A 12,460-nucleotide genomic window follows, 5' to 3' on the forward strand; every position below is an offset into this window, starting at 1 on the left:
AAAAAAAAAAAAAAAAAAAAAAAAAAAAAAGCAACCATAATTAGAGGCTCTGCTTGTCATCCATGCAGCAAGCAGCACTGGCCTCATTCAAAACGATCCTAAGTTCACATGTCCTTTACGGAGCTTGTGACCTACAAGTAACAGAAATAACTCTTTCCAGCTCAGTCTTGCAGCAAGTTCAGAAAGTAAGATAATTTGAAATCTTCTTGGATTAATTCCAGTGAGGAATAAAGATTCCAAAGCTCCCAGATGAGGGACCCATTTCTCCAAACCACATGGTAAGTCCAGTGAGTCAGTAATTCTAGGTATGTTAGCTACTGCTACCTAGCCTTGGTGGTAGTGGAGGTGATGGGGGTGGGGGGCTGGTTTACAAGGGTCATTTATTCTTTTATTTTGTATTTGTATATTTCTGTTAGACAGCTATGTTTTCAAATTTTTTTAAATTATAAGAGAAATGTATTAGAAAAGCCTAGAAAACAGTTAAAATGAGACCAAAAATAAAGATCCACCAATTCCATTATCCTGGAATATCCACTGTCAATGTTTTAATGTGTTCTTTCAGACCTGCTCCTACACATTTGCTTGAACACACAAGTATGCACATATGTTCAAAGACCACTCCCACTTAACATGCTAAATGTACCCTGCTGCTTGCTTAATAAAACATGAAGAGCATTCAGTGTTAATCATTATGAATATAGTATCTTTCAATGTGCCCCACAGTACTGAACTGTGTTGTATTGGGAGCATTAGAATTTATTTAACTACTTAGCATTGGTAAGATGGCTGCTTTCAATTTCTCAGCACTACTAAGTCATTTTCCATTTACCTGGTTATCTTCTCAGAATGAATTTCTGGAGGTCTGATGGCTGGTAAAGGAGAGGGACATGTGCTCTGGGAGGGCTATAATAGGCTTTTGTCCCCACCAATGTCTCCTCAAATCTATTTCTGCCTATCTGATAGTGGATAAAACCTAGGGATTTGGCTCAGTGGTTCTGCTGCCTGCCTGGCAAATGCAAGGTCTTGAGTTTGATCTCCAGGATAAAAAAAAAAAAAAAAAAGACTATGGATAAAACCTGACATGGAATTGTTCTGTCTTGCATGACCAAGTACCAAATAATCTAACTGACCATCAGGATTTCTTCCTTTATAAATTGCCTATTCTTGATTTCTATTTTTCTACTATTGTTTCTCTACTAATTTGAGAAAAAACTTTCACATATTATGGATACTTGCTCTTTCTTATATGTTTGCAATTATTTTGTTCACTTTCTTATTTTGCTGTTTGTTTTCTTGCTGTTTTTGGTACCCGGGATTGAACTCAGGTCCTTGAGCTTGCAAGGCAGGCCACCAAACCACTGAGCTAAATCCCCAGCCCGCTGTTTATTTTCTTTTGCTGGGGGGGGGTGTTGGTACCGGGGATCAAACTCAGGTCCTTGGGCTTCCCAGGCAGGTGGTGGCACCACTGAGAGCTAACTCCCTGGCTCTGTTCAATTCGTTATTGCAATTAAGAAAAGGGCTAAAGGTGTAGAGAAAGTGGGAAGGGTAGTGGAAAGGTAATAAGGAAAAAGAAAAAAATAGGAGAAAATGAAACAATGGAAATAAAGTGTTTGTAAATGGGGAGGGGAGGAGGGGGTGAAGGGAGGGCAGGGACAAGGGGAAAAAATAAGAACCAAGACCTGTCATGTAAAGGTACAAGATCCCAATAATGAATGTAACAGTACTGTATACCTAAAATGCACCAATAAACTCAATGAGGAAAAAAAAAAGTCAGCATGTCCTAGCCTTATGACCTGGGTCAAGTCTTACCTCCCTGAGCTGCATTTTTCTCATCTGTAAAAAAACCAAGGCTAACAAATATCTCTAACTCATGAGGCTGTTAATATATAGTTCATGTAGAATCTAAAGCAGGGCAATTGACCTTTGTATTTACACGCGCGCGCGCGCGCACACACACACACACACACACACACACACACATAGTGGGGCTTTTCTGGATAGCTTTAACTCTTGCTTTGAAAATGCAAATGTCTCAGTGCATCAGACACATTAAAACAATTTGAGCATAACATGAATTTTACACTTTTTTTTTTTCTAGTACCAGTGGATTAAACTTAAGACCTTGTGCTTGTTTTTTTTGTTTTGTTTTGTTTTTTTGAGACAGGGTCTCACTATGTAGTTGAGACTGACCTGGAACTCACTATGTAACCCAGGCTGGTCTTGAACTCACAGTGATCCTCCTGCCTCAGCCTCCCGAGTGCTGGGATTATAGGTGTGCACCACCATGCCCGGCAAGACCTTGTGCTTGTAAGGCAGGCATACCACCGAGCTAAATTCCTGGCTCTTTACATTTGTTTTTGCATGAAAGAAACACTAGTAAGTACAGAAACCTACTCCCAGCTGAAATAAGCCAGGAAGGAATACACACACATAGAGACACACACACACACACCCCTCTCAAATATCTATATGCTTAATCAGGTCACTGCCTGTGTTATGAACCACACCCATTAACAAAAGTGTCAGAATTTTCTATCAGACAGTAACACATAAGCTGAAACCATAAAAGTATATTGTTTCATCAGGTCCCTATCTTGAAAAAAAAGTCTTTTTCTTTTTACCTGATGCTTGAGTGTTGGATCTTAATCCCTTTCGCCTATAAACTCCCTCTGTGTCTTTTATTCCATGATTTTGCATAGCAGGGTGACTTTATATAACCGTGTGTTGCAATACAACATGTACAAATTTGTGTATAGAACTGACTATACATAAAGTTTAATACTATACAGTGAAATGACATCGTTTTTGTGTTACACTTTTTAAATGATTCAATCCTAAGACTACAGTGGATATTCACCTGAACTTTTTTCACCCAGGGACTTCACACTGAGCTACATACACAATCCTTTTTTTTAAACCAGGGATCCAACTTAGGACCTTGCACTTGGAGGCAGGTGGCAGAACCACTGAGCTAAATTCCCAGCGCCTCAATCCTTTTTTTAATGTTTTTTTGGTACTGAGGATTGAACTCGGGTCCTTGTGCTTGCAAAGCAGGTGGCACAACCACTGAGCTAAATCCCTGGCCCTCCTTTTTTAAATTTTTAACAGAGTCCTGCTAAATTGCCCCAGCTGAGCTTGATCTTGTGCTTCTCCTGCCTCTGCCTCCCACAGTGCTAAGATTACTTGTTTTTGCTCATTTTAACTTTTATATTAGAGCTACCCAACAACCACAAGAACACAGAAATAAGCAGTGTGTGATGTACACAGGCTGATTGGGAAATCGCCCACAACCAGCAACCCAGAGAGAGAGAAAGACGCAAACACATACTTTTAAATTCCTAAGTATCTTGCTGGGCCACACAGAACTCCTTTATGCTGATGACACTAGCTCCTCTCCTAGGTTATTTTTCTAATAATTACCAAAAAAAAAAAAAAAATCAAATGTATCAAATCTGAGGGTCATTTATGACAAAGCTTCATTTCTCCCCATTCTGCTATTTGTAGATGCCACGGCTTTCTCCAGGAGCATCCAGGTTATCCAGAGGGACACGGACAGTTAAGAAGCAGTCTCAGAAACCACGCCATCCCACATAGAAACCCTAAAATGCAAGCTACTCTTAATAAGCAAATTGCAATCTCAAATCACTCCACTCAAACACCTGGGGCATATCCTGTTAAGTAAGAAGCTCAGAGCACAAGAACAGCACTGACGAGGAACATCCTGTACTTAGGGGATTCTGGGTCACTTTCCTGGGAAAAGGGAGTCCGGAGGAGTTGCATGACACAAGTTTGCAAAATGTGATTCAAGCATTGTATATTTTAAGTGACACAAGACAGAACTCTTTTTTTTGGTACCAGGGATTGAACTTGGGACCTTGCACTCGCGGAAGCAGGTGGCGGTACCACTGAGCTAAATAAATCCCCAGCCCCATGACAGAACTCTTTACTGACAAGGAACCCACAAAGGAAATCTCAAGGTGGGGGTTATTTCTCAGATGTTCATGTTTTGTAACATACACAAATATATCATCTATTATTTTGCATGTATCAAATATTAAGTAAGTTAAAAATTGGGAGGAAAAAAAACCCCCAGAAAACCCAAAACCCAAAAACAAAGCACACAGGGAACCCAAAGCATGGTGGTATTGAGACTGAACCTAGCACTCTGTCCATGCCTGGAAAGCACTCTACCGCCAAGCTACGGCCCCAGTCCCAAAGCAATTCTAAGATGGTGTTCTGGGTCTGCTCTCTGTCTGGCTCTTCCCTTCTCTCCCCAGGCAGCCCTGCCCAGGGTCGGGGTGAGGGGTTCCAGCTCTCCTCTACCACAAAAGGGACCTGGGCCAGCCCCCACAGCAAGTGATCTTGAGCACCACCTTCAATTGCTCCCTTTTCTCCCTCTGCCATGAATTCACCGAGAACTTGTTTGGCCACCAAAGTATAGCAGATTTCTCTCTTTGCTCTATTTTCATACCCTACCTTGATTTTAACCATAGTCTCCTACCCAATAACAACTGTCCCTGAGTATCTTGTTGGCCCAACAGCTTTTCAACTCTAATCAGTTTTTAAACACAAGCTTCAGATCTTCTTAATGACTGTTCCCACTTCTCCGAGAGTTCCTTGTCTACTCCAGAAAAAGACTTTCTTCCGCATATGCCTTAGCAGATGAAGCAGTCCATCTTGGAATATGAGTGCCCTGTCTCCCCTCTTTCCTTTGTCCAAGCCCTGAATTTCACATTTCCACTTCAAACCTTGTCATACAACTACTTTTATCAAGGACTCTTCCTTGAATCAAATGGTGATGTATTTTGCTAAGAAAAGTTATCTAAAATTTGGAAATGAATAAGTAAATAAGTTTATTACTTCCCCTTAGAGTTAGTCTAGAGCACTGTACCATCTGCTTGCCTAAAGGTCATCTGATGCTGTATGGAAACGTAGCCTTGTTGGACCATTTACTACCAATTAGGGTCCATATTCTGTTCAGTTAGGTGGTAACTTATGGAAAATTAAAAAGTTGCTAAAGATTTCTGTCTGGTAGGAAAGATAACCTCCAAGGTCAAGTTTTATTTTTAATGACTTTTAGGACATTAATCAGTTTTATATCTAATTTTGTGACCTTATTTCTACATTTTCCCCTACTATGTGAACACGAGTTTCTTATATTCTCCTTTGACCCAGCTCTGTCATCCTGCCACTTTCTGCAGTAATAATATTAATAAAATTTTGATGATTTTTCTTTACCTTTTATTGGTGTTTTTGAAACACGATCTCACTATGTCACTATGGATTCAGACTGGCAACTCACAAGTGATCTTCCTGCCTCAGCCTCCGAAATATTGGGACTACAGGTAGGTGCAATGACAACCAGCTTAAAATTTTGGTGACTGTTATATTAGTATAAAAATATAGTTTTAACTTTTTTTTTTTTGAGGGGTGGTACTGGGGGTTGAATCCAGGGCCTTTGAACTGAGAGCTATATCTCAAGTCCTTTCTAAATTTTGAAAAAAGTTCTCACTAAGTTGCTCAGACTGGGTTCAAACTTGCAATCTTCTTACCTCAGCCTTCCAGAATGCTGGGGTTAACTGTCAACACATTTTATGCTTCCATATTATCTTCAGTTAAGGTACAGTTTTACCTGCTTTTCTTATGTCTTGTCCTCTACAAGTGCACGGACAGAATATTCCACTTACATACCTCTCCAAAAACCAAGCACCTTGGTAATTTTTTAAAAAACTGGTACTGATCCCCAGATGCTCTCAAAAGCAACTGTCACAAACCTATAAAAATTATGATCACTCTGAGCTAGAAACTGGAAGGAAAGGAATACATCATCTCATCATGAACAAAATATATATAACATTTAGGTTATCCTGGAGAATCTGGATAGAAGTGTGTTATTTCTGCAAAACTCACTGCTTTTGAGTAGGCACATAAATCAAAACCACTGCAAGGTGTTGAGAAAACACTGTGCACCAGCCCACAGAGATGATATAGCGGTCCTTGACCTCAAAGAATTGGGTGTCACAATACAGTCTGTAGAGAATGCCACAGTAGTCACATACATCTGTAAGACACCAAGGAGGACAAGGGAATAAGGACAAAAACCACAGGTTCAACAGGTGCAGCCATTCCTGAAAAGTGACTAAGATTCAAGGATTCCCTGTCCTAGGCCAGGGAAACCGAAGAGCCACAGCTGAGAGGTGAAGGGCTGCATGGTGGGCCAGGCCAGGTTGGATGGGCAGCCAGGGGCAAAAGCAAAAGGTCCTGTGGGTCACGGTGGTGAACTCAACCATGCTTCTTATTAAAAAGAAAGGATTCAGGGCCGGGGATTTAGCTCAATGGTTCTGCCACCTGCTTCGCAAGAACAAGGTCCCGAAATCAATCCCCAGTACGCAAGAAAGGAAGGAAGGATGGACAGATGGATGGATTCAATGAAGTAAAGAACTGGCCATGTACTCAGTGGTCATGTGCTTGCTTAACAGGATGTAGGACCCTCAGCAGTTTGACTTCTAGCACTTTGTTGGGGACGCAGTACATAGCAGTTGTCTCCCAATGCTCTAGGAAGGAAAGTCCCTCCAGCTCAGCATCTCCTCATTCTGGTTTATACAGGGAGGCTTAAAGCTCCACAACATGATGAGCTCATTTTAAAAACATTCTGAGCAAAAACTTATGGCTAGGTTCTAATTGACAGAAGAAAGTCAGAATGACTGAAACAATGAACTGAGATAACTTTCTTAATGGATGAAGAATTTTCTAAAAAGTGGCTACAGAAAAGTTCTGGTTGTAAATGTGGCTGTAAAAGCTGATCAACACTGAGAAAGAAGTCATCTCTTAGGGTCCCTACAAAGAAAGGGTAAAAAGGAATCACACTTAGGGATAAAAGCAGGATGTGAAACAAGGCCCACTATGCAAGGTCAAACTGAATGGTGACAAGCTGTACATTTAAAGAGAAATGCACGTGTATGAATGTGCGCACGCACACTCCCCTTTTTGAGAATGGGGTCTCGCTGTTTCCCAGGCTGGTCTCAAAGCCCAGGGCTCAAGTGTGCTCTTGCCTCAGCCACCTGAATCTTGGGACTAGAGGTACATAACCACCACGCCCAGCCAAGGATACATATATTTATTTTAAAAATTTAAATGTGATTTTTTTAAACTGGAAAATATAGCAGCATTGTTTCTCCATTGGTTTTGCTTTTAACACCTGCACTTTTACACATACTGTGTTATATGATATTCAAAAATCACACTGTGAGATAGCAGTTTCAAGCACTCTGTTAATGAATTAATATGGAGCACTTTGGGTAGTGCTTGGCACACAAGCACTCAAAAAGTGGTGCTGACCATGGTTGCTGCATATGAAAACAAGTCTCAGAGCAAGGAGTTGAAATCTGCATGGTTTCAGGCATGTGAGTGAGCAAGGGGCAGATGGGGTGGAAGATTATTTCCCTCTCCCAGATCTCGCGCCCTTTCCCAAGCACCTCACTGCAGAAGCTGCCTCCGCCCCACAGCAAGGGGCTTCCTCTCCAAACTCACTGCAACCATCCAGGCCCATAAGGGGCTAGGTTCTAGAACACTGCAGTGGAGTCCCGATCCAGGCATGGGTACCCCCAGGACTCCAGGCACTACCTAATACTAAATTAAAGGTAAATTCTTGGCACTCCGCATCTGAAATGTCATCCATCTTGCTCCATTCGGCAGAACAAAGTGCTAGCTCTTAGAAAAAAATTAAAACTAACATATGTACAAACATACACTAATGGGCTGGGATTTAGCTCAGTAGTTTCAGTGCCTGCTTTGCATGTGCAAGGACCCAAGTTCGATCCTCGGTACCAGAAAACAAACAAACACACACTAATAAATAAATTAATATGCGAAAAAGAAAAAGGCTAAGACTAGCCAGGTATAGTGAGTGACACATGCCCGAAACCCTAGCTAATCAGGAGATTGAGTCAGGAGAATCCAAGTCCAAGACGATAGGGCAACTTAGTAAGACTGTCTCAAAGATTTACAGAGGGGAGAGTGTTCTAGGCACTCCCTGAACTCAATCCCCAGTACCACAAACAAAATGAAGAAAGAGCGGGCCAGGGATTTAGCTCAGCGGTTTGGTGGCCTGCCTTGCAAGTGCAAGGACCCGAGTTCGATCCCCGGTACCAAAAAAAAAAAATAATAATAAAGAAAGAGTGAGCTATGACTAAACTGAGTATAGCAATCAAGAAAGGGGAGAAAAAAAACCTAAGCCAATTAGTAATAATAAAAAATGATTTTTAATATTTACTGAGGTTCTGTGCATATCAACAATCAATATGTGGGCCAGGGATGTAGCTCAATGGCACAGCACCTGCCTGGCCAACGCGAGGTTGTGAGTTTGATCCCTGGCACACCCCGCCCCCATCACCATATCTGTTTAAAGTGTTTCAATATAAATAGTTTACGTAGATTTCCTCATGTAATCTCCCCAACACTCCAAGATAGGTCTTATTATCACCTCCACTTTACAGAAAGAAATAAGGCACTGAAGGTTAAGTAACTTGTCCACTGTCACACAGTCAGCTGGAATTTAAAGTCAAGCCCTCAGACAACACAGATGAACTGTTCCATTATTGTATGGATACTGCCAAAGGGAGCCTGGAGTGGGCAGGTGCCCAGTGAGTGCTGCATTCATGAGTGAGCAGAGTGAACACCAAGCTCAGGAAGGAAAGAAGTGTCATCTCAGGTCTTTCCTGCCTTCCCCAGCTCTTCACTTGCCCCAGCCCTGGCACCTCACTGTTCTTTCTTTCACTCTCTTGAAACAGAAGATTGAAAGTTGAGCAAGATACAGAGAGTGAGACTCCAGGGACTGATCTTGTGTGATCCTGTTCCACAAGGCCCTCATGTTTCACAAGGACAGGTGACCCACTGTCAACGAAAGCCATGTACAAGCCACTTCAGCTGAATTGTCCTCCTGGGGGCAGAGTCTACACACCAGGAGATCTCAAGCCTTTACAATCCTTTAAACCATTAGACAAAAATCAAAGTTCCAAGAACCCACCCTACCCTCCCACTCATTACCATACCCTGCAACCTCCCTAAGACTGAGAAAAATAATTCTTGCAGAGCAAGTTATTACACTGTGTACAAATATTCACTCAACACCTGCATACTCTGTGTACTATCCTGGGAGCTGGAGGAGCCTAAGGGCCATGAAGAAACGCAGCACAGGTCAAGGGTTGAAAAGTACAGGTCTGCTTCCCTACCACTCCATAATTTAGTTTAATTTAATTTATTTTATTTTTGGTGGTGAGCTCAAACTCAGGACCTTCCCACCACTTGTGAGGCAGGGAGTGGTACCAATGAACTAAATCCCCGGCCCCCACTCCATAAATTTTAAAAGAGGAGAACAGACAAGTGTCTCACACATACACACACAAAAGAGCTATCAGAGTAAAGAAATAACTGATCCACTACATACCTAAAAAGTACCAATAAAGTTTGATTACAGAAACTAATAAAGTATTCTCTAAATAGTGAAAAAAGAATAAGATAAGACTATAAGAGCGCGAAGCAATTTAAATATGTTCAGGGACCATTTTCATCTCCAGAATTAAGGATTATTTTGATGTTACATCATTGCCTTTTCTCTTTTACTTTCCTTTTTAGTTTTATTTTAGGATTCCCTATTTTTAATGCTCCTACAGAGATTTCTTTAACTGAAATACCGAATAGTTTCTTTGGTATGAAAAACTATAATAGTACACAGGATCCTAATGAGACAATAATGTGAAATAGGAAGTAAAGGGCTAAAGGTGTAAGGAAAGTGGGAAGGGTGGGGGAAAGGTAATAAGGGAAAGGAAAAAAATATGAGAAACTGAAAAAAATGGAAATAAAGTGTTTGTAAATGGGGAGGGGAGGAGGGGGTGAAGGGAGGGCAGGGACAAGGGGAAAAATGAGAATCAAGACCTATTATGTAAAGGTACAGATCTCAATGATGAATGTAATTGTACTGTATACCTAGACTGTACCAATAACCTCAATAAAAAGAAAAAAAAAGTACCAATAAACTCAATGAGAGAAAAAAAGAAAAGAAAAGAAATGACTGATCCATCCTGGCAGACGTGAAAAGCTGAGTCCAGCCAAGCATGGTAGTACACACTTATAAGCCTAGAGGCTCAGGAGGCTGAGGCAGGAGGATCACAAGTTTGCCCAGCCAGGGAAACTCAGCAAGATCCCGTTAAAATAAAAAGGGGTTGGGGATGTAGTTCAATGTGAAGGCTCTAGGTTCAATTCTCAGTGCAACAGAAAAAGGAAAAAAAAAAAAAAAAAAGACAGAATGAAGAGGATTTTATATGAGAGAGAGAGAAAGGGTGGGGGGCAGACAGAGATCTCAGACTCCCAGACACAGGAACCAGTTTCAGTAAAACCACAGTACCAGAGAGTATGGAGCAAAGTGAAAAGATGGCACTGTCTACAGTTAAACTGTGAAAGGCCTAAATGTCTCCCAGACTAGCTTTTATTTCAGAGGTAGAGAGGAGAGGCAGAGAAACAGTGAACGCTAGTCACTCATCTGCTCATCATCAGCCCCGATTCCCAGGAGCACCCTGCTCTTCCCTTAGAGAATGTGCATCAGGCAATCTTGGTGGGAGAGAAAGCTTCCTGCCAGTCAGCTTCATTAATGCAAGCTCCCACCAGCAGTGGGATGGTTCAGGGAAGCAGGGACAGTACACAAACCATCAAAGTAGAAAGGTCCCAAAGCTCCTGGGCTTATCTTTGCCTATGTTCTACTGCTGCTATTCTGAGCTTTCCTTGGTTCTGGCCCATTTCTTAAACCCAGTTTTTCTGGCTTATCACTAAGAATCCTAACTGATAGAGACACAATGAAGCACCTAATCAAAACTGTGCTTGTGGCCAGGTGTGGTGGGGCACACTTGTAATCCCAGCTACTCAGGAGACTAAGATAAAAGTATTACAAGTTTGGTCCATCCTGAGCAACTTGGTGATACCCTGCCCCAAAATAAAAAATAAAAAGGGCTGTGGATATAGCTCAGTGATATAGTACTTGCCTAGTATATGTTAGGTTCTGGATTCAATCTCTAGTACTATAAACAAAAGAAAAAACTTCACTCAAGAAAGATAACAACAGAGTTATCAAGAGTGTGTCTGCAAAAGCAGAGCACTGGCCAGGCCCTTTAAAAGGGTATTGTAATTCCCTCCGCCTAGAATGTACCTCTTCTCTCCTTCTGCCCCTTCATGCTTAAGACTTCATCATCTTACAAGGTATCTCCCAAGCATTCTCCGAGGCAACCTCCTCCACAGTTAGTTCCTTTAGGGATTGAACCTGGGGGTTCAAAGGCATACAAATCTGAGAACCCTTGGCCTATATTCTGGTACCACACTGAATCACTGCTCCTTGAACACACCAAATTATATCCCATTTTGGTCCAATTCCACCCCATTCTTTACCTTCTAAAGTTCTGTTTACCTATCATTAACAACTGAGCCCAAATGCCAAAAATCCCTATGTAGACTTTCCTAATTCCCTTTTCTTAAATCTTCAAATGTTGAGTTTGTTCCTCTGTTATGGCTGCTGTTAAATTTCTCCTGTATTCAGACTGGCTGTTTGGGGTGCCAAACACAGAATCAGCAAAAAGGGGGCCAATGTGCTAGTTCTAGCAGAAGTACAATAGGATCATCCTTCCCCTCCTGGCAAATAAATTTCCATTTCCATCCAAAATACCAATAAAGGGCCAGGGTTTTAGCACAGTGGTGCCATGCCTGCCTTGTAAGCCCAAGTTCATGAGTTCGATCCCCAGTTTTAAAAAATAATTTTTTAATGTTTTCAGTGAAATGTAAAAACAAAACAAAAAAACTAGGCATTTAGACCTCAGCTCTTGAAAACAGGGATTCTTTCACTCACATCTATTACCCTCAAAGTGCCTGTTCCTGTGCTGTGGATTTACGGATACTCATTCTTGCTGGAATGGACTGAAGCAATGTTTTTTTTTAAAAAAGTCTGAGGGCCAGGGATTTAGCTCAGTCGTTCAGTGGTTCTGCCACCTGCCTCACAAGCACAAGGACCCAAGTTTGATCCTCAGTGACAAAAAAAAAAAAAAAAAAAAAAAAAAAAAAAAAAAAAAAAAAGCACAAAAATCACTTATTTTTTTGGTACCAGGGATTGAACTTGGGTCCTTGTGCTTGTGAGGCAGGCCACCAAACCACTGAGCTAAATCCCCAGCCCACAAAAACCACTTATGACCAGAAAGACTTCTAGACAATCTGGCTTCCTGAGTCAGGGCATTTCTCACCTCATTCCCATACACTCAAGTTCATTTTGTTTGTTTGTTTGTTTGTTTTTTTGAGACAGGGTGTCACTATGTAGTTGAGACTGACCTGGAATTCACTATGTAGCCCAGGTTGGTCTCGAACTCACAGTGATCCTCCTGCCTCAGCCTCCCGAGTGCTGGGATTACAGGCATGCATCACCATGCCC

The 12,460-nt window shown here is 41.5% G+C and overlaps 1 protein-coding gene across 2 annotated transcripts in view; it reads right to left on the bottom strand.

Annotated features, from left to right (window-relative positions):
* Srebf2 (sterol regulatory element binding transcription factor 2) overlaps nt 1–11,237 on the bottom strand; it is a 46,621-nt gene extending 35,384 nt beyond the window's left edge. Inside the window, exon 1 of one of the 2 annotated variants that reach the window (XM_010634442.1) lies at nt 11,198–11,237. In XM_010634442.1, coding sequence (XP_010632744.1) covers nt 11,198–11,222 — 25 coding nt within the window. In that variant the 5' untranslated portion in view covers nt 11,223–11,237. Of the gene's footprint in view, nt 1–5,910; nt 5,945–11,197 lie in introns of those variants that run through there. The other variant, XM_033766198.1, reaches the window with a different exon arrangement.
* Nucleotides 11,238–12,460: the final 1,223 nt, after the last annotated feature.

Source organism: Fukomys damarensis, unplaced genomic scaffold (assembly GCF_012274545.1).
Source record: "Fukomys damarensis isolate Sample0158 unplaced genomic scaffold, DMR_v1.0_HiC HiC_scaffold_19, whole genome shotgun sequence".
Lineage (NCBI taxonomy): Eukaryota > Metazoa > Chordata > Mammalia > Rodentia > Bathyergidae > Fukomys > Fukomys damarensis.